Below are 21,518 nucleotides of genomic sequence, written 5' to 3' on the forward strand. Positions count from 1 at the left end.
AAAAATCAATACAAAAATAAATAAAAAAAAATAAAATAAAAAAAAAAAGTTTTCATATTTGTATTTTTCAATCGATTTTTGAAAATGTATCAATGGAAAAATAAGAATTGCGATTCTGGTTTGCATGAAGGTGGCCGAAAAATGTAATTTAAAAAAATTATTCTTATAGAAAAAAAAAAAAACAGTTTGGAAAAAGACATTTTTAGGCCAACTCCGTTTAACCAGAATGGCGATTCTTATTCATTCCAATTCTAAATCGATAAGTTTTCAAAAATCTATTAAAAAAATATATGTAAAATTTATGAAAAAATCAATATATATATATATATATATATATATATATATAACACTACAAAGTATGTATATTTTTTTAAATATATATTTTTTAATATATAGATATTTTTTGTATCTTAAAATACTAAACATGTATATATATATATATATATATATATATATACATACATATACATATATATATATATATATATACACATATACATATATATACATATATATATATATATATACATATACATATACATATATATATACATATATATATATATATATATATAATTTAGGGCTGCAACAACTAATCGATTAAATCGATTATAAAAATAGTTGGCGATTAATTTAGTCATCAATTCGTTGGATCTATGCTATGCGCATGCGCAGAGGCTACTTTTTTTAATTTATTTTTTTATAAACCTTTATTTATAAACTGCAACATTTACAAACAGCTGAGAAACAATAATCAAAATAAGTATGGTGCCAGTATTTTTCTCAATAAAATACTGGAAAGGATAGAAATGTAGTTGGTCTCTTTTATCCGATTATTAACCGATTAATCGAAGTAATAATCGACAGATTAATCGATGATCGAATTAGTTGTTAGTTGCAGCCCTAATATATTTGTATTTATCTATATATATTTATATATATATGTTTGTATGTATACATAAAATATTTTGGCTTGTTTTTTCATTGATTTTTGAAAATTATGAATAGATCTATAATTGGTGAAAATAAGAATCGCGATTCTGGTTGCATGGAGATGGCCTAAAAATGTACTTTTAAAAATTGATTCTCATAAAAAAAATACAAATTAATAAAAATCAGTTTTTAAAAGGTCTTTCTTAGTCCATCTCCATTCAACCAACATCGTGATTTTTAATCATTTCAATCTTAAATCGGGAAAACACATTTAAATGTTTCATTATGTTAATTTTTTTAATCAATTTTTGAAAATTATGAATAGATTTCTAATCAGGATGAAGAAGAATTGCTATTTAGTTTTTTAAGAGATGGCCTAAAAATTTATTTTTAAAAACTGATTTTTATTGGAGAAAAAAAATACAAAAAAATTAAGAATCCATTTTTTCAAAGACATTTTTAGGCCGTCTCCAGAAGGAGCTTTTCCAATCTGTAACCTGTCGCTTCCTGAAAGATGTGGTCATGTGACGTGGGCGGGGCAACACAATCAAGTGTGAACAAGAGGCGTCCGTGTCATCCAACACAATAAAGACAATGTCGCAACTAAAACGCGTCCAATCAGAGTCAACCAGGAAGTGTGTGACCCCTCCCTCATGGCGCTCCGGACAGGAGCTGTGCAGTAACACGTGTCCACCAGGAGGCGGCGCTCTAAAGCGAGGCATGAAGACACGGGGACATCCTGGGTTGTTTAGACCAGCTACCAAACCCATATTTTCCTTCTTCCACTTCCAAGCGGCGTGGCGTGCGTGTTTACAGGAATACTGGGGTGGAGCCAAGCCGGGGGTCAAAGTGCGGGGCGAGCGCCGATCTTACAATGCTAACGGCGTCCTTGCGGCGAGAGACGACCGGCAGGAGGCGCCGTCTTCAGTTGCTGGCCACCTCATCTGCGGCGTCGGTCGCCTCGAAGGCGCCGTCCAGTTCTCTGCGGGCTCGCCAGATCTTCACCGTGCGGTCGCTGGAAGACAACAACGTCAACAAGTTTTCTTCCTGCGCTGAAACTTGGAAGTGAGAAATATGCTTCTGTTAGCATCACAGACCAAAGGTCCCATGATCGGATGGTATCGGCTTGCATGTGAAATGTGTGATATCATGTGCGAAACAAGCAGTGTTTAATGATTGAATCCTGCACAAGTTGTATTACTTACAATGATTCTGTCAATTTCTACTTATTTGCTTGTTTATCTACAATATTTTTGTCTGTTTTTACGAATTGATATTTTTTTGATTACTGTTTTTTTTCTTGTTTTTAATTATTAGATACAATATTTTTGTCCATTTTTATACATGTATTTTATTCTAGCTATATTTGTATATCATTATTTATTGTATGATTATTGCATTGCTTAGAATATTTCTGTCCATTTTTACTAATTGATATATTTTTTTATTACCGTTTTATTTCTTGTTTTTAATTATTAGGCAATATCTTAGTCCATTTTTATACATTATTTTATTCTAGCTATATTTGCATTTCATTACTTATTTAATGCATTATTATTGCATTGCTTACAATATTTTTGTCCACTTTTACTTGTTTATTATTTTTTTATTATGGTTTTATTTCATGCTTTGAATTATTAGATACAATATTGTTGACCATTTTTATACATTTATTTTATTCTAGCTTTATTTGTATATTATTATTTATTTATTTATTTTATTATTATATTGCTTACAGTATTTGTGTCCATTTTTACTAATTGATGTATACATTTTATTACTGTTTTATTTATTGTTTTGAATAATGATACAATATTTTTGTCCGTTTTTATAAATGTATTCTTTGTTTCTAGATTTATTTGTATTTCATTATTTATTGTATTATTGCATTGCTTACAATATTTTTGTAATTTATTTTAAAAAAAAAGTTTTATTTTTTGTATTTAATTATTAGATACTATATTTTTGTCCATTTTTATACATTTACTTTATTCTCGCTATATTTGTATTTTATTATGTATTTATTGTATTATTATTGTTTTGCTTACAATATTTTTGCCCATTTTTACGAATGTACATATATTTTATTATTGTTTTAATTATTTCTTTATTATTATTTTATTACATACAATATTTCTTTCAATGTTTAATTGTTTATCTTAGTACCAGTATGAGTAAATAAGCTATCAACAAAAGTCACTAACGTTAATATTGGGATTTTCCCGGACCAATATTGACACCGGCCCGATATCAGACATCCGCTTACATGCAAAATGTGTGATATCATGTCTGATACAAGCAGTCCTGCAGTGTGTTTATTGTGCAAAGCACAACAATTATTCTGCTATTTTTTACCAATTTATTTTGTTATTTTATTGCTTACAATATTTTTATCCTTTTTTATTAATTAATGTTATTTGTTATTTTACCATTTATTTCATTAAATAATTCGGTGCATTTTTATACATGTATTGTTACTATTATATTAGTTGTTTTATTCTTTATTTTATCTTTATTATTTTATTAATTACAATATTTTTGTCCATTTTTAGAAAATGTATTTATTCTTTTATTGATTAATTTTTTTATTTTTACTTACAATATTTATTTTGATGTCTATTTTTTTACGAACATGAGTAAATAAATGAGTAAATAAACTAACAACAAAAATTGATTAACGCTATTATTAGGATTGCCCCAAACTGATATTGATATCGGTTCGATACCAGACATCAGCTTACATGCAAAATGTGAGATATGAGGTGCGATACAAGCAGTCCTATCGCATGTTTAGTTGTGCAAAGTGAGACAGCCAGTTATTTCAATATTTACAAAAGGTAAATATGCTAGGCTACAAGGATCTAGCAGATACACAACAGCTAAGCACACAATAGCACACAAGCTCGGCATACGTAATAATAAATAAGCAATATTGCAGTGTAAACCAGCACATTTGTCAATATAAACAAGTATCAAATAATTATAGTTGCATATTACTTACACATGCAGTCTCTGAGGCAGAAGCGTATTATAAAGTATCCAGTAACAAACGTGTCCGCATCATTCAATGTACTGCATCATGAGCTTAATTTATGGAATTATTGTGGCCACTTACCACTCCAAAAGCATATTTGTGTCATAATGTTAGTGTTTTTAATACCTACTATTGTTCTGAGTCATTTCACTTGATCAAACTTTTGCTACCATTGTGATACAAGTAAGTAACATGATTCCTGCTGATACTGATTGAGATTGATATCGGTATTGGCCGATACTCGGGTCTCCAATGTCGGGAATAACAATCTCCACTGGTGACCGATAAAGAACTTCCCAGAGTTGTGTCGAGGTGCAGGGACAAGGACTCACTCAGAGGCGGTGAAGGAGAGTCCGCTGTTGGCGGCGATGCCGTTGATGGGGCTGTCGTGGCCTTTGAGCTCGCCCAGCGTGGCCAATGAGTCCGTGTGCCACAGTTTGAGCACCCCGCCCCTGCAGCCGCTGAGCAAGGCAGGCGAGCCGGGCACCAGGCCCAGTGCGCACACCCAGTCCCGGTGCGCATTCGGGACTTGCTGATGGAGAAGACAAACGTCAATTAGCTCGTACGCTACGGTCGGAACATCGCTAATGCCAACGATCATCGGACGGGGGCCGACGAAACCCATCTGGCAAAGAGCACCTGTAGCAGGTCTTTGCGGTCCAGGTCCCACTTTTTGATGCCGTTGTCCCGGGAGCCGCTGAAGAAGATGTCCCCCTGGACGACCAGGGACTCGATACCGTCGTAGTGGGGGGGTTCAAAGTTGTGCGTGGGGCTGATGCTTCCCAGCAGGCCCTCGGTCACGTCGAAGAGCTGCACACAGACACACAATTCAGAGGAGATCGGAACGCACGCCACAAAACCATGGACGCGCGGCACAACCTTGACATAGTGGTCTTTGGAGCCGGTGATGACCAGGTCTTGGTTGCTTCCTGACTGATCCACAGTCAAACACATCACGGGGCCCTGGTGACCAGTCAGCTTACCAGTGGATGCAAACCTGAGGAACAACACACTGATCGTTAATTCCCCAATTATAGAAGAAGAGTACGAGATGTGGAAGTAGAATATCCTGCTGAGAACCAGCAGTTGTGTAGAATGAGGGCTTCTTTGCCAGTTCTCCATTATTCAAGCAATTATATCCAATTCTTACAGTTTGCTGAAAACCATCAATCATCCGAAACATGGAATTGATCAACTGGTCTCTCAACGCAATTGACAAGATCTTCTCAACGAGAAGTTGGGGAGGAACCTGCCTGTCCTGGCGGATTTTTAGCTGCTGGATACAAGTGGGGGGTCGTGTGCCTGGCGATTTTTTTCCCCGTCGAAGACATCCATCTATTTGGAACTTGTGATATCAAGCCGTCTGCTGAACGGATTGAGCTTTGAACGAGCCGATCGACAAATTGGGGGACAATGGCGGCCGTTCAAGGAGCCCAGAGGCTCCCCGTAGTGATGGATGGGTTGGGCAGGGCAGTGGGCACTCAGACTTTGGCGATTCCTGAACTGAACCACATATCGGATAACATCTCAGAGAAGCTTTCCGCTCTGCAAGGCGAACTTATGATCATTGTGAGAACCAGACAATTACAGCAGACAAACATACTGAAATGCGTCTGCATCTACAATTTGGCTCCCTTTGCACTGGTCTTGGCAAAGTCATGCAGGAAACATCCCAGTGAGACCATTTCAAAGAAAGACTATCTGAAAATCCCTTCCCCACTCCCTTCAAGGACACCTGGAATGTTTTGACTTTGTTGAAAAAGACTTTGTTGGACAAGATCTCGGACGCCTCCATAGCAAAAGATCTGTGTTATCGTGATATCAGTCTGCGGGATGAGGCAAAAGGCGGCGGAGCACACACTGCAAGTATATATATAATGTAGTAACAGACACCTTCATAACTATATGTCATATGTACAATACACACACTGCAAGTATATATATATAATGTAGTAACAGACACCTTCAAAACTATATGTCATATGTACAATACACACACTGCAAGTATATATATAATGTAGTAACAGACACCTTCATAACAATCTGTAATATGTACAGTACAATATACACACTGCAAATATATAAATAATGTAGTAACAGACACCTTCATAACAATATGTAATATGTACAATATACACACTGCCAGTATATATATAATGTAGTAACAGACACCTTCATAACAATATGTACAATATACACACTACAAGTATATATATATATAATGTAGTAACAGACACCTTCATAACAATATGTAATATGTACAGCACAATATACACACTGCAAATATATAAATAATGTAGTAACAGACACCTTCATAACAATCTGTAATATGTACAATATTTACCGTATTTTGATCATTTACCTAAATATAGTTGGGGCGGTATAGCTCGGTTGGTAGAGCGACCGTGCCAGCAACTTGAGGGTTGCAGGTTCAATCCTCGCTTCCGCCATCCTAGTCGCTGCCGTTGTGTCCTTGGGCAAGACACTCTACCCACCTGCTCCCAGTGTCACCCACACTGGTTTAAATGTAACTTAGATATTGGGTTTCACTATGTAAAGCGCTTTGAGTCACTAGAGAAAAGCGCTATATAAATATAATTCACTTCACTTCATAACAATATGTAATATGTACAATATACACACTGCCAGTATATATATAATGTAGTAACAGACACCTTCATAACAATATGTAATATGTACAATATACACACTGCCAGTATATATATAATGTAGGAACAGACACCTTCATAACAATATGTAATATGTACAATATACACACTGCCAGTATATATATATATAATGTAGTAACAGACACCTTCATAACAATATGTAATATGTACAATATACACACTGCAAGTATATATATAATGTAGTAACAGACACCTTCATAACAATATGTAATATGTATAATATACACACTGCAAATATATAAATAATGTAGTAACAGACACCTTCATAACAATATGTAATATGCACAATATACACACTGCAAGTATATATATAATGTAGTAACAGACACCTTCATAACAATATGTAATATGTACAATATTTACCGTATTTTGATCATTTTAATCATTTCCGGGACGGATTTATTCCGCGCAATGATTTGTGTTCCTACTTTCGGAATGAAACGCCAGTGTTTTTCTAATCATGGCAGAATCGATAACAGACAACGAAGATGACTATTTTTGGGCAAATGAGGATTCACAACCACATCTTTTTGAAGTTGAATATACCGAGGATGAACTGCTGCTTTCAGAAGCGAGCACGAAGGAAGAATGAGACGTTGGAGCGGACGGAAGCCGAGAGAGTGAGGTGAAAGTGACTTTGGCGCTGTAAATGTGGAACTTGAAGCCAAGCTATTTCGACATAAATGGAGTGCATACCCAAAGCTCTCACAATAACAATGTTGCTACAGTTTGGTTATCATACAGGTTACAGAACGTAAATGAAGTATTGTTGACAGTCTTTGAATGCATTTTTAAAGTGATTTAGTGGTAGAATTCATTGCTCCCGTTAGCTGCATTGCTAGCCGCCAAGAACGAGTAGATTTTTTTATGATTTCAATGCAAAAAAGAAAACCTTTTGTCTTCTTGTCTCTCAAAAGGATTGTGAACGATAAGTAAAATTCCAAAAAAAGTGCCGTTCCCCTTTAACAATGTGTGCTTACCTTCGTAGATCCCAGACCCTGACCGAGTTCCCCGCCGCGGCGTACAGGACCGTGCCGCCGGGGTTCAGCGCGATCTGGTTGATCTGGTTCTCCCCTGCCGAGATGGCGACGGTCCGGCTGGTGGTGGACGCGCAGACGTCGCCGACGTTCACCTGACCCGAGGAGCTGCGGACGCACAAGGGGACGCCGTGAAACCGTCTTCGTACGCAAGCCAGCTCGGCGAGATCCGCATTTCATACCAGAGTGTTCGGATGCACTTGGCCGAGTCTCGGATGTCCCAGACTTTGACGTAGGAGGTGGAGACGGTGAAGACCAAGCTGGAGCTGTAGCGCACAGACACCACGTTGTTGGGGTGGCCGGCCAGCGACATTATCTCCTGGCCCGTCACCAGGTTCCACACCTTGCAGGTGCGGTCTGGAGGCGGGACAAGCAGTCAGCACAGGCTAACATAAAAGTGGCAGAAGGTAGAAGGTGCGTCTTAAAAACCTTTAGATCCGGTGAAGAGGAGGTCGTCGGTGCAGTCCACGCACAGGACGGCCTTGCTATGTCCTTCCGCCACGTGGACGCACTGCAGCGACGCCGAGCGACTGCTCTTGGTGGACGGCACGGGGTTAATGACGCCCCTTTGGGGAAGAAAGGCGCTTGGTTTAAACCATCGACTGGTGTGGACGATCTCAACTGGAACAGTGTCTCACACACACACACAAGGTCATCAAGGACACACAAACAGGCATGCGGCTCGACGGCGGACACAAACATTCCAAAGAAAAGTGATGGAAAAGAATCAACTTGATTGAGCACAAGAAGAGGAAACTAAAAAAAATTATGGTTTTTTTATCCGCTTGCTGTATCTGGTGAAAAGCTCTATGGAGATGAGGATTTCATTTTCCAGCATGATCTGGGCCCTGCCCACAGTGCCAAAACCACCAGTAACTGGTGTACTGACCATGGCATTATTGTCCTCGATTGGCCTGCCAACTCCCCTGACCTGAACCCCATAGAGAATTTGTGGGGTATTGTGAAGAAGAAGCTGAAAGACACCAGACCCAATAATGCAAATGAGCTAAAGGCCGCTATTGAAGCATCCTGGGCATCCATAACACCTCAGCAATGCCACAGGCTGATTGCCTCCATGCCACGCCGCATTGATGCAATAATCTGTGCAAAAGGATTCCCAACCAAGTACTGAGTGCAAAAATTGACATTTTCAAATGTTTGATTTTGTTTTGCTGTTATAAATATTTTTTTTTACTTGGTCTGAGGAAATATTCTAATTTTTTGAGATAGGATTTTTGAGTTTTCTTAAACTGTATGCCATAATCAGCAATATTAAAATAATAAAAGGCTTGCAATATTTCAGTTGATGTGTAATGAATCCAGAATGTATGACATTTTCATGTTTTTAGTTGCATTACAGAAAATAAAGGACTTTATCACAATATTCTAATTTTCTGAGACAGTCCTGTATATATATATATACATATATATATATATATATATATATATATATATATATATATATATATATATATATATACATACATATATCTGATGTTTGATACCGAAAGACTCACAAATTTTGCGAGTAAATAGATATGATCGAAATAGCATCAATCTCACAGAGATTCCAAATCCATTTTGAGAGATAATGAGCTAGCCAGTCACGTGGTCGCGTGATGTAGAGGAGGAACCACAGATCCCTTCCCCATCAACAACAATGCTAATCATGCAGACTTTGTGGGAGCAAGCAACGATTATTTTGGGACAATGATGGTTCAGAACCTTATATCTTTTGAGCCTGAATATAACAAGGATGAGCTAAAGGTTTTCGAAGCTCTGCTAAACAGATGCAGCTTTTGTAAAACACGAAGCATTATGTAGCAGTATTGCATAATAAACAGGAAATCCAAACTACAAACATAATAAAACGATAGCTTACTGTACAATGTCTGCTCTCACTGTGATGACGACTGATAGGATGACTATATCTTGAATGAATAATTAATTAGGGTTAAAAAAAATAATTCTGTTGTAGTGTGCTTGTCTCCATCTCCGGGTATAGACTTAATGTCACAGATGAACAACTTCTAGATTATGTGTGCGTTACGGTGAGAAAATCAAGTATGCCTTTTCTCCTAAGTGCCTTGTTGTCGAAAACGTTTCCCTGATCTCCTTTAAAAAAAAAAAGTCCTCAGCTAATGTTTAGCCATCTTACTTTATTGGAGAAGACTATGTAGGGGAAAGAGATGAGAAAGAGAGCACCCTCTGGTGGTGAGATATAATGAGCGTGACTACCAATCCCTTTAATCCCGACATGGTTTGGGAAAATGGAGGCGACACCGAGTGGAGGCCGTGGAAGGACATGTGGAGGCGTTCGTTAATACTGGATACAGTTTACGAACGGACTTGGTCATCATTCAGTATGGATACGTTTGGGTTTAATAGTTATTGTTGCAGCAGCAAGTTGAATGAGAAATAGAAGTTCAGGATAGAATTCAAAGTCGGAAGTTGAGAAATGTTCAAAGTCAAAGAAGTCGGAAGTTGAGGAATCTTGAAGTTAAGGAATATTGAAGTCAAAGAAGTTGGAAGTTGGGGAACATTAAAATCCAGAAGTCAGGTAATGTCGAAGTTAAAGAAGTAGGAAGTTGTTGACATTGCGGATAAAGAAGTCGCAAGTTTAGGAAAGTTGCAGTTAAAAAACAGTCAGACGTTAAAGAACGATGCGGTATTGAAAAATGTTGACGTTAAAAGTTGGTATTTAAGGAATGTTGAAGTTAAAGAAGTCGGAAGTTGAAAAACATGGAAGTCAAACAATTCCGACGTTGGTGAATGTCGAAGTCAAAGAAGTCGGAAAGTTTGGGAACGTCGAAATCAAAGAAGTGTGAAGTCGAGGAACGTCAAAGTTAAAGAAGTCATATAAGTTGAGGGACGTTCAAGTTAAAGAAGAAGTTTGAAGTTGAGAGGTGTTGTAGTAATAGAAGTCGGAAGTTGAACATGGAAGGTAAAAAAAATCGGAAGTTGAGGAACGTTGCAGTAAAAAGTTGAAAAATGTTGTCAAGTCGGAATTCGAGGATTGTTGAAGGTAAAGAAGTTGGAATTTGAAGAATGTTGAAGTCAAAGTGGGAAGTTAGAGAATTAACTTAAATAAGTCGGAAGATTTAACATTGAAGTTAAAAATTGTAAGTTGAGAGATGTGGAAGTTTAAAAAGTCGGAAGTTGAAAAATGTTGACATTAAAGAAGTCGGAAGATGAGAAACGAAGTTAAAGAAGTCGGAAGATGAGAAACAAAATTAAAGACGACAGAAGTTGAGAAACGTTGAATTTAAAGAAGTCGGAAGTTGAGGAACGATGCAGTCAAAATATGAAACATTTTAATTTCTAAAGTTGGAATTTAAGGAATGTTGAAGTAAAAGAAGTCGGAAGTTGAGGAACATGGAAGTCAAACAAGTCACACCTTGGTGAATGTCAAAGTCCAAGAAGTCGGAAGGTTTGGGAAAGTAGAAATCAAAGAAGTGTGAAGTCGAGGAACTTCAAAGTTAAAGAAGAAGTTGGAAGTTGACAACATTGCAGTTATAGAAGTCGGAAGATGAGGAACGATGCAGATAAAAGTTGAAAAATGTTGACGTTAAAAGTCAAAATTTGAGGATTGTTGAAGGTAAAGAAGTCGGAAGTTGAAAAAGGTTAAGTGTTAAAGAAGTCGGAAGATGAGAAACGTTGAAGTTAAAGAAGTTGAAAGTTGAAGAATGTTAAGTGTAGCTTGGAAAATGAGGAACATTAAAGTTAAAAGTCGGAAGCTTAAGAATGTTGAAGTTAAAAAAGTTGAAGAATGTCGAGGTTAAAAAGTCGAAGAATGTCGAAGTTAAAAAAGTCGAACAATGTTGAAGTTAAAAAAGTCGAAGATTGTCGAAGTTAAAAAAGTCGAAGAGTGTCGAAGTTAAAAAAGTCGAAGAGTGTCAAGGTTAAAAAAGTCGAAGAGTGTCAAGGTTAAAAAAGTCGAAGAGTGTCAAGGTTAAAAAAGTTGAAGAGTGTCGAAGTTAAAAAAAAGTCAAAGAATGTCGAAGTTAAAAAAGTCGAACAATGTTGAAGTTAAAAAAGTCGAAAAGTGTCAAAGTTAAAAAAGTCGAAGAGTGTCGAGGTTAAAAAAGTCGAAGAGTGTCGAAGTTAAAAAAGTCGAAGATTCTTGAAGTTAAAAAAGTCGAAGAGTGTCAAGGTTAAAAAAGTCGAAGAGTGTCAAGGTTAAAATAGTCGAAGAGTGTCAAGGTTAAAAAAGTCGAAGAGTGTCGAAGTTAAAAAAGTCGAAGAATGTCGAAGTTAAACAAAAGTCGAAGATTGTTGAAGTCAAAAAAGTCGAAGAGTGTCAAGGTTAAAAAAGTTGAAGATTGGCGAAGTTAAAAAAGTCGAAGAGTGTCGAGGTTAAAAATTTGAAGAATGTCAAAGTAAAAAAATTGAAGAATGTCGAGGTTAACAAAGTCTAAGAGTGTCGAAGTTAAAAAAGTTGAAGAGTGTCGAGGTTAAAAATTTGAAGAATGTCGAGGTTAAAAAAGTCGAAGAATGTCGAAGTTAAAAAAGTCGAAGATTGTCAAAGTTAAAAAAGTTGAAGAGTGTCGAGGCTAAAAAAGTTGGAAAATATTGACATTAAAAAGTTGGAAAAAGTGGAGGTTAAAAAGTTGAAGAGGAGTAGTCAGTGGGACAAAGCATGCTCCTCCCGCAGCAGAAGAGCCTCTCTCGTGGACAACAAGCTCTTACTGTTTAATCTCCTTGAACTTCGCCCTGTCGCACGCCGCTTGGGCCTTGTCATAGGTCTTCCTGCGAGCGAGCGGCGAAGGCTCCGGTGCTCTCTTTTCCAGGGCCGACGGCGCTCTGGAGCCCGAACTGATGGTTGGTTTGATGGAGACGTTACGAAGGAGAACAACCAACAACAAAACAAAAAGAAGGTGAAATGACGACAAAGGACATGCAGGTTTAGGGAGAACTTCCTTAAAGCTTCCTGACTTGAAGGAGATGGTTCGGAGCGCGGGAACAGCGTGACGCCGAAACACAACAACATGCGGAACACGAAAACAAACGCCGACTTACACGTTTTTAGAGGGGAATCCAGGCGAGAGTGCCGCGAAGTCTCGGACCGTTGAGCCCAGCGTGTCCGCGTCTCCGCCACCGTCTGGCGTCTCGGCTAACGGCAACATGGGGGGCCCGGAGAAGTCGGCCATGTGGCCGTCGGGGGCGGAGTCAGTGCTGGCGTACAGGAGCTCCATCTGAGTGGTGGTCCTCCTGCGAGCCTGCGAAGCCAGCCAACGTAAAGACAGGAAGTGACCATGTGGATTGAAGTTCCAAACAATGACGTAATCAGAGCATGAAAGGATGGAAAGGACAATGCAGGTTATAAATAGACTAAATATAACGATATAAAATATAACATATATACGTAATATTTACATAATATATGTACAGTATATTATATATACTGATATATTACAAACCCTGTTTCCATATGAGTTGGGAAATTGTGTTAGATGTAAATATAAACAGAATACAATGATTTGCAAATCATTTTCAACCCATATTCAATTGAATGCACAAGATATTTGATGTTCAAACTCATATACTTTTTTTTTTTGCAAATAATAATTAACTTAGAATTTCATGGCTGCAACACATGCCAAAGTAGTTGGGAAAGGGCATGTTCACCACTGTGTTACATGGCCTTTCCTTTTAACAACACTCAGTAAACGTTTGGGAACTGAGGAGACACATTTTTTAAGCTTCTCAGGTGGAATTCTTTCCCATTCTTGCTTGATGTACAGCTTAAGTTGTTCAACAGTCCGTTGTGGTATTTTAGGCTTCATAATGCGCCACACATTTTCAATGGGAGACAGGTCTGGACTACAGGCAGGCCAGTCTAGTACCCGCACTCTTTTACTATGAAGCCACGTTGATGTAACACGTGGCTTGGCATTGTCTTGCTGAAATAAGCAGGGGCATCCAAGGTAAAGTTGCTTGGATGGCAACATATGTTGCTCCAAATCCTGTATGTACCTTTCAGCATTAATGGCACCTTCACAGATGTGTAAGTTACCCATGTCTTGGGCACTAATACACCCCCATACCATCACAGATGCTGGCTTTTCAACTTTGCGCCTCTAACAATCCGGATGGTTCTTTTCCTCTTTGGTTCGGAGGACACGACGTCCCAAGTTTCCAAAAATAATTTGAAATGTGGACTCGTCAGACCACAGAACACTTTTCCACTTTGTATCAGTCCATCTTAGATGAGCTCAGGCCCAGCGAAGCCGACGGCGTTTCTGGGTGTTGTTGATAAACGGTTTTCGCCTTGCATAGGAGTTTTAACTTGCATTTACAGATGTAGTGACCAACTGTAGTTACTTACAGTGGGTTTCTGAAGTGTTCCTGAGCCCATGTGGTGATATCCTTTACACACTGATGTCGCTTGTTGATGCAGTACAGCCTGTGGGATCGAAGGTCACGGGCTTAGCTGCTTACGTGCAGTGATTTCTCCAGATTCTCTGAACCCTTTGATGATATTACGGACCGTAGATGGTGAAATCCCTAAATTCCTTGCAATAGCTGGTTGAGAAAAGTTTTTCTTAAACTGTTCAACAATTTGCTCACGCATTTGTTGACAAAGTGGTGACCGTCGCCCCATCCTTGTTTGTGAATGACTGAGCATTTCATGGAATCTACTTTTATACCCAATCATGGCACCCACCTGCTCCCAATTTGCCTGTTCACCTGTGGGATGTTCCAAATAAGTGTTTGATGAGCATTCCTCAACTTTATCATTATTTATTGCTTTCCCAACTTCTTTGTCACGTGTTGCTGGCATCAAATTCTAAAGTTAATGATTATTTGCAAAAAAAAAATGTTTATCAGTTTGAACATCAAAAATGTTGTCTTTGTAGCATATTCAACTGAATATGGGTTGAAAAGGATTTGCAAATCATTGTATTCCGTTTATATTTACATCCAACACAATTTCCCAACTCATATGGAAATGGGGTTTGTATATTATATTATGTCTATATCATATATACAAAATATAACAATTACCATGTACGCACATGACGACAATATTACAGTACATGTGACAGCTGCAGCAAAAAATAGAGAGTAAATCCAGCAGAAAATAGAAAATAGACATTAAAAACAAAGAGAAATAGCTAACATAGAAGGTGTCAAGTAATAGACAGATATCATCTATTGCTGTATGGCGAGTGATTATACAGCTGGATGGAGTGCGGAATGAAGGAGTTCTTGAATCGAACACACCACAATATTAATATCATACCGTGGCATTAATACCGTGACGGTATCGTACCGTAAGAAATCGTTAGATCCCTTATGCTCACATAAAACACGTTCACCAGCTGTCATGCGCATTTCGTACTCTGTTATAACAATCAATAAAGTGATTTTTATTTAGTGTCCTCTCTGAGCTGCCACCTTAACGTGGTAGAGGAGTTTGCGTGTCCCAATGATCCTAGGAGCTATGTTGTCCGGGGGCTTTATGCCCCCTGGTAGGGTCTCCCAAGACAAACTGGTCCTAGGTGAGGGACCAGACAAAGAGCAGCTCGAAGACCTCCATGAAAGATAAAAACAAAGGACCCAGATTTCCCTGCGCCAAACCGCAGCTCAGAGTACCCACCCTTTTTGGATTCACTCGAGGGAGTACTTGAGAGTGCTCCCCCGGGTGATTCCCTCGTTCTACTGGGGGACTTCAATGCTCATGTTGGCAGCGACAGTGAAACCTGGAGAGGCGTGATTGGGAAGAATGGCTGCCCGGATCTGAACCCGAGCGGTGTTTTGTTATTGGACTTTTGTGCCCGTCACAGATTGTCCATAACGAACACCATGTTCAAACATAAGGGTGTCCATATGTGCACTTGGCACCAGGACACCCTAGGCCGCAGTTCCATGATCGACTTTGTAGTTGTGTCATCGGATTTGCGGCCTCATGTTTTGGACACTCGGGTGAAGAGAGGGGCGGAGCTTTCTACCGTGAGTTGGCTGCGATGGTGGGGGAGGATGCCGGACAGACCTGGCAGGCCCAAACGCATTGTGAGGGTTTGCTGGGAACGTCTGGCAGAGTCTCCTGTCAGAGAGAGTTTCAATTCCCACCTCCGGAAGAACTTTGAACATGTCACGAGGGAGGTGCTGGACATTGACTCCAAATGGACCATGTTCCGCGCCTCTATTGTCGAGGCGGCTCATTGGAGCTGTGGCCGCAAGGTAGTTGGTGCTTGTCGTGGCGGTAATCCTAGAACCCGTTGGTGGACACCGGCGGTGAGGGATGCCGTCAAGCTGAAGAAGGAGTCCTATCGGGTTCTTTTGGCTCATAGGACTCCTGAGGCAGCGGACAGGTACCGACAGGCCAAGCGGTGTGCGGCTTCAGCGGTCGCAGAGGCAAAAACTCGGACATGGGAGGAGTTCGGGGAAGCCATGGAAAACGACTTCCGGACGGCTTCGAAGCAATTCTGGACCACCATCCGCCGCCTCAGGAAGGGGAAGCAGTGCACTATCAACACCGTGTATGGCGGGGATGGTGTTCTGCTGACCTCGACTGCGGATGTTGTGGATCGGTGGAGGGAATACTTCGAAGACCTCCTCAATCCCACCAACACGTCTTCCTATGAGGAAGCAGTGCCTGGGGAGTCTGTGGTGGGCTCTCCTATTTCTGGGGCTGAGGTTGCTGAGGTAGTTAAAAAGCTCCTCGGTGGCAAGGCCCCAGGGGTAGATGAGATCCGCCCGGAGTTCCTTAAGGCTCTGGATGCTGTGGGGCTGTCTTGGTTGACAAGACTCTGCAGCATCGCGTGGACATCGGGGGCGGTACCTCTGGATTGGCAGACCGGGGTGGTGGTTCCTCTCTTTAAGAAGGGGAACCGGAGGGTGTGTTCTAACTATCGTGGGATCACACTCCTCAGCCTTCCCGGTAAGGTCTATTCAGGTGTACTGGAGAGGAGGCTACGCCGGATAGTCGAACCTCGGATTCAGGAGGAACAGTGTGGTTTTCGTCCTGGTCGTGGAACTGTGGACCAGCTCTATACTCTCGGCAGGGTCCTTGAGGGTGCATGGGAGTTTGCCCAACCAGTCTACATGTGTTTTGTGGACTTGGAGAAGGCATTCGACCGTGTCCCTCGGGAAGTCCTGTGGGGAGTGCTCAGAGAGTATGGGGTAACGGACTGTCTGATTGTGGCGGTCCGCTCCCTGTATACTCGGTGCCAGAGCTTGGTCCGCATTGCCGGCAGTAAGTCGGACACTTTTCCAGTGAGGGTTGGACTCCGCCAAGGCTGCCCTTTGTCACCGATTCTGTTCATAACTTTTATGGACAGAATTTCTAGGCGCAGTCAAGGCGTTGAGGGGATCTGGTTTGGTGGCTGCAGGATTAGGTCTCTGCTTTTTGCAGATGATGTGGTCCTGATGGCTTCATCTGGCCAGGATCTTCAGCTCTCACTGGATCGGTTCGCAGCCGAGTGTGAAGCGACTGGGATGAGAATCAGCACCTCCAAGTCCGAGTCCATGGTTCTCGCCCGGAAAAGGGTGGAGTGCCATCTCTGGGTTGGGGAGGAGATCTTGCCCCAAGTGGAGGAGTTCAAGTACCTCGGAGTCTTGTTCACGAGTGAGGGAAGAGTGGATCGTGAGATCGACAGGCGGATCGGTGCGGCGTCTTCAGTAATGCGGACGCTGTATCGATCCGTTGTGGTGAAGAAGGAGCTGAGCCGGAAGGCAAAGCTCTCAATTTACCGGTCGATCTACATTCCCATCCTCACCTATGGTCATGAGCTTTGGGTTATGACCGAAAGGACAAGATCACGGGTACAAGCGGCCGAAATGAGTTTCCTCCGCCGGGTGGCGGGGCTCTCCCTTAGAGATAGGGTGAGAAGCTCTGCCATCCGGGGGGAGCTCAAAGTAAAGCCGCTGCTCCTCCACATCGAGAGGAGCCAGATGAGGTGGTTCGGGCATCTGGTCAGGATGCCACCCGAACGCCTCCCTAGGGAGGTGTTTAGGGCACGTCCGACCGGTAGGAGGCCGCGGGGAAGACCCAGGACACGTTGGGAAGACTATGTCTCCCGGCTGGCCTGGGAACGCCTCGGGGTTCCACAGGAAGAGCTGGACGAAGTGGCTGGGGAGAGGGAAGTCCGGGCTTCCCTGCTTAGGTTGCTGCCCCCGCGACCCGACCTCGGATAAGCGGAAGAAGATGGATGGATGGATGGATGGTCTTTAAAATCGGCGCACATTTTCACAGAGTCCAAGAAACGCTACGAAACATGGAAGAACTGACAGGCTGGATACATGCTAGCTTGATTGTGACGTGGTCAATCAAGCTCTATCTACCAGGGACTGGAGGATTATGGCAAAAATAATAATTAACAATATACATTCTATTTTTCTTACTACTGTGCAAATCCCCCAGGACGAGCTGGACGAAGTGGCTGGGGAGAGGAAAGTGTGGGCTTCACTGTTTAGGACAGGGGTGCTCATTACGTCGATCGCGAGCTACCGGTCGATCTCGGAGGGTGTGTCAGTCGATCACCAGCCAGGCATTAAAAAAATAGTCCTAAAAATGAGCGATCATAAATCTTCACTATGACGTCACTTTCGTCACTTGATTGACATTCACGGCACCCGAGGGTCTTCTGAGGTGACGCTGGCTGCTGCCAGCTCATTAAAATTACCGACTGGAAGGCGAGAAACACTTTATTTCAACAGACTGGCGCCGTACCTGTCGTCAAAACTCCAAAGACCGACTGCACAGTTGCGCTACCAAAATAAGAGTTTCAGAAAGCTGGCGTGCACAAGCTAGCAAGCTACAGAGTTTGCCGACAATGTATTTCTTGTAAAGTGTATACAAAGGAGTACGGAAGCTGGACAAATAAGATGCCAAAAACCAACCACTTTCATGTGGTATTGGACAGAAAGGAGGACTTTTTTTTCTCCTCCATTCGAAAATGCGGACATTATCATCACCACTGTCTGATTCCTATCAATGCAAGTCATCAGAATCAGGTAATACACCAACTTATATTCTTGTCTTCATGAAAGAAAGGAATCTATGTGTTAAACATGCTTGTATTATCTTTAAACACCTTTAACTTATTAACAATATTAACTATATGTGTTAAACATGCTTGTATTATCTTTAAACACCTTTAACTTGTTAACAATATTAACTATATGTGTTAAACATGCTTGCATTATCTTTAAACACCTTTAACTTGTTAACAATATTAACTATATGTGTTAAACATGCTTGCATTATCTTTAAACACCTTTAACTTGTTAACAATATTAACTATATGTATTAAACATACTTGTATGATCATTAAACACCTTTAATTTTTTAACAATATTAACTATATGTGTTAAACATGCTTGCATTATCATTAAACACCTTTAACTTGTTAACAAAAACATATATTCCATAAATAAGTAAATATAAATTATATATATGAATGAGGTAGATCCCCACGACTTGATCAATTGAAAAGTAGCTCGCCTGCAGAAAAAGTGTGAGCACCCCTGGTTTAGGATAAGCGGAAGAAGATGGATGGATGGATAAAATTCGAAACAGAGATTACAATCGGATTCATTGTCCAGCCTTCGGCTCTAATACCTTGTTCCTGGACTTTGTGTCGCCACAGAACTTCATGAGATCAGACGGCACAGCGCTGAAGGGAAAACATCCGGAGCGTTAAATGGTTTATGCATTGAGGTCAAAGAACTACTTGGACTCACCTTCCGTCCGCAGAGGGGCTGGCGGTTGACTCGTCGCTGCTGCTGTCGTCGCCTGTTTCTGCGGAACACGACAACGTCAACAAAAATGAAGCGAGCTCACGTCCGTAAAAGGCAACGTTTGGTTCTATTAAAAGAAAAACGGGGTTAGGCGAGGTGAAGAAGGGAGGCGGATGAAGGCATGCTGCTTGGACTGCGACTCCCGCGGGGTCAGTAAGAGAGAGAGAGGTTAAAGATCATGTGGAGAAAGCGGGTAGGAGTCATTAGTTTGTGACTCCTGAGCGGGGGTGGCGTCGGCTTGGGTCACATGATCCGGGCGCGCTTCCTGTAAGGGTTGTTATTAGCGGGGCGCTGAAGCTGTGGAGGCTGCAGCGAGTGATGAGCTGGGAGGGGTTCAGGGTGTCAAGATGGCTGCACCTCATGCACCTGTCCAAGTCACGTTAGTCTCATCGAGTGCATGCGTCCACTCACTTACCAGCTGAGACGCCGCCCAGCTCTGCAAGAACAAAGCAAACCGTGGGGGTGGGGGGGGCAGACACAACAAGAGCAAGGCACAAGTCAGTGCACACGTCCCAAAAGGCTCACATGAAAACACCAGGAAATTAATGACCACTTTAGCCGTACCTTTTTACACTGAGGGCCACAGAATGACAAATCAAAAGCATACGGCGGACATTTTGGTAGTCTTCCCCTTTAAAGCCAGTGCTATATTACTACCTATAAAAAGCCATTTTGGTAGTCTTCCCCTTTAAAGCCAGTGCTATATTACTACCTATAAAAAGCCATTTTGGTAGTCTTCCCCTTTAAAACCAGTGCTATATTACTACCTATAAAAAGCCATTTTGGTAGTCTTCCCCTTTAAAACCAGTGCTATATTACTACCTATAAAAAGCCATTTTGGTAGTCTTCCCTTTTAAAACCAGTGCTATATTACTACCTATAAAAAGCCATTTTGGTAGTCTTCCCCTTTAAAACCAGTGCTATATTACTACCTATAAAAAGCCATTTTGGTAGTCTTCCCCTTTAAAACCAATGCTATATTACTACCTATAAAAAGCCATTTTGGTAGTCTTCCCCTTTAAAACCAGTGCTATATTACTACCTATAAAAAGCCATTTTGGTAGTCTTCCCCTTTAAAACCAGTGCTATATTACTACCTATAAAAAGCAATTTTGGTAGTCTTCCCCTTTAAAACCAGTGCTATATTACTACCTATAAAAGCCATTTTGGTAGTCTTCCCCTTTAAAACCAGTGCTATATTACTACCTATAAAAAGCCATTTTGGTAGTCTTCCCCTTTAAAACCAATGCTATATTACTACCTATAAAAAGCCATTTTGGTAGTCTTCCCTTTTAAAACCAGTGCTATATTACTACCTATAAAAAGCCATTTTGGTAGTCTTCCCCTTTAAAACCAGTGCTATATTACTACCTATAAAAAGCCATTTTGGTAGTCTTCCCCTTTAAAACCAATGCTATATTACTACCTATAAAAAGCCATTTTGGTAGTCTTCCCTTTTAAAACCAGTGCTATATTACTACCTATAAAAAGCCATTTTGGTAGTCTTCCCCTTTAAAACCAATGCTATATTACTACCTATAAAAAGCCATTTTGGTAGTCTTCCCTTTTAAAACCAGTGCTATATTACTACCTATAAAAAGTCATTTTGGTAGTCTTCCCCTTTAAAACCAGTGCTATATTACTACCTATAAAAAGCCATTTTGGTAGTCTTCCCCTTTAAAACCAATGCTATATTACTACCTATAAAAAGCCATTTTGGTAGTCTTCCCTTTTAAAACCAGTGCTATATTACTACCTATAAAAAGCCATTTTGGTAGTCTTCCCCTTTAAAACCAGTGCTATATTACTACCTATAAAAAGCAATTTTGGTAGTCTTCCCCTTTAAAACCAGTGCTATATTACTACCTATAAAAAGCCATTTTGGTAGTCTTCCCCTTTAAAACCAGTGCTATATTACTACCTATAAAAAGCCATTTTGGTAGAAATTTCGAATGAATGTTGAAGAACCGAAGTGGAACTGAAATTCTAACAGTTAGCAAGCTGGCCAGATAGCATCAAGTACACAAATACGAGCAAAATGAACGGAAAAATAAAAAGCTAGCATGCTAAAAGTAC

The 21,518-nt window shown here is 40.5% G+C and overlaps 1 protein-coding gene across 5 annotated transcripts in view; it reads right to left on the bottom strand.

Moving 5' to 3' along the window:
• Positions 1-586: 586 nt before the first annotated feature.
• kif21a (kinesin family member 21A) overlaps positions 587-21,518 on the bottom strand; it is an 89,175-nt gene continuing 68,243 nt past the window's right edge. For 2 of the 5 annotated variants that reach the window (XM_061924752.1, XM_061924748.2), the window contains 12 exons: positions 19,858-19,878; positions 19,386-19,443; positions 19,264-19,318; positions 12,714-12,913; positions 12,384-12,509; positions 8,124-8,260; positions 7,877-8,051; positions 7,638-7,802; positions 4,847-4,964; positions 4,607-4,777; positions 4,300-4,499; positions 587-1,948 (listed from right to left, as the gene is read on the bottom strand). In XM_061924752.1, the coding sequence (XP_061780736.1) occupies positions 1,858-1,948; positions 4,300-4,499; positions 4,607-4,777; positions 4,847-4,964; positions 7,638-7,802; positions 7,877-8,051; positions 8,124-8,260; positions 12,384-12,509; positions 12,714-12,913; positions 19,264-19,318; positions 19,386-19,443; positions 19,858-19,878 (1,517 nt within the window). In that variant the 3' untranslated portion in view covers positions 587-1,857. The remainder of the gene's footprint in view (positions 1,949-4,299; positions 4,500-4,606; positions 4,778-4,846; positions 4,965-7,637; positions 7,803-7,876; positions 8,052-8,123; positions 8,261-12,383; positions 12,510-12,713; positions 12,914-19,263; positions 19,319-19,385; positions 19,444-19,857; positions 19,879-21,518) is intronic. The other 3 variants (XM_061924751.1, XM_061924750.2, XM_061924749.1) reach the window with 3 other exon arrangements.

Source organism: Nerophis lumbriciformis, linkage group LG29, assembly GCF_033978685.3.
Source record: "Nerophis lumbriciformis linkage group LG29, RoL_Nlum_v2.1, whole genome shotgun sequence".
Taxonomy (NCBI): Eukaryota; Metazoa; Chordata; class Actinopteri; order Syngnathiformes; family Syngnathidae; genus Nerophis; species Nerophis lumbriciformis.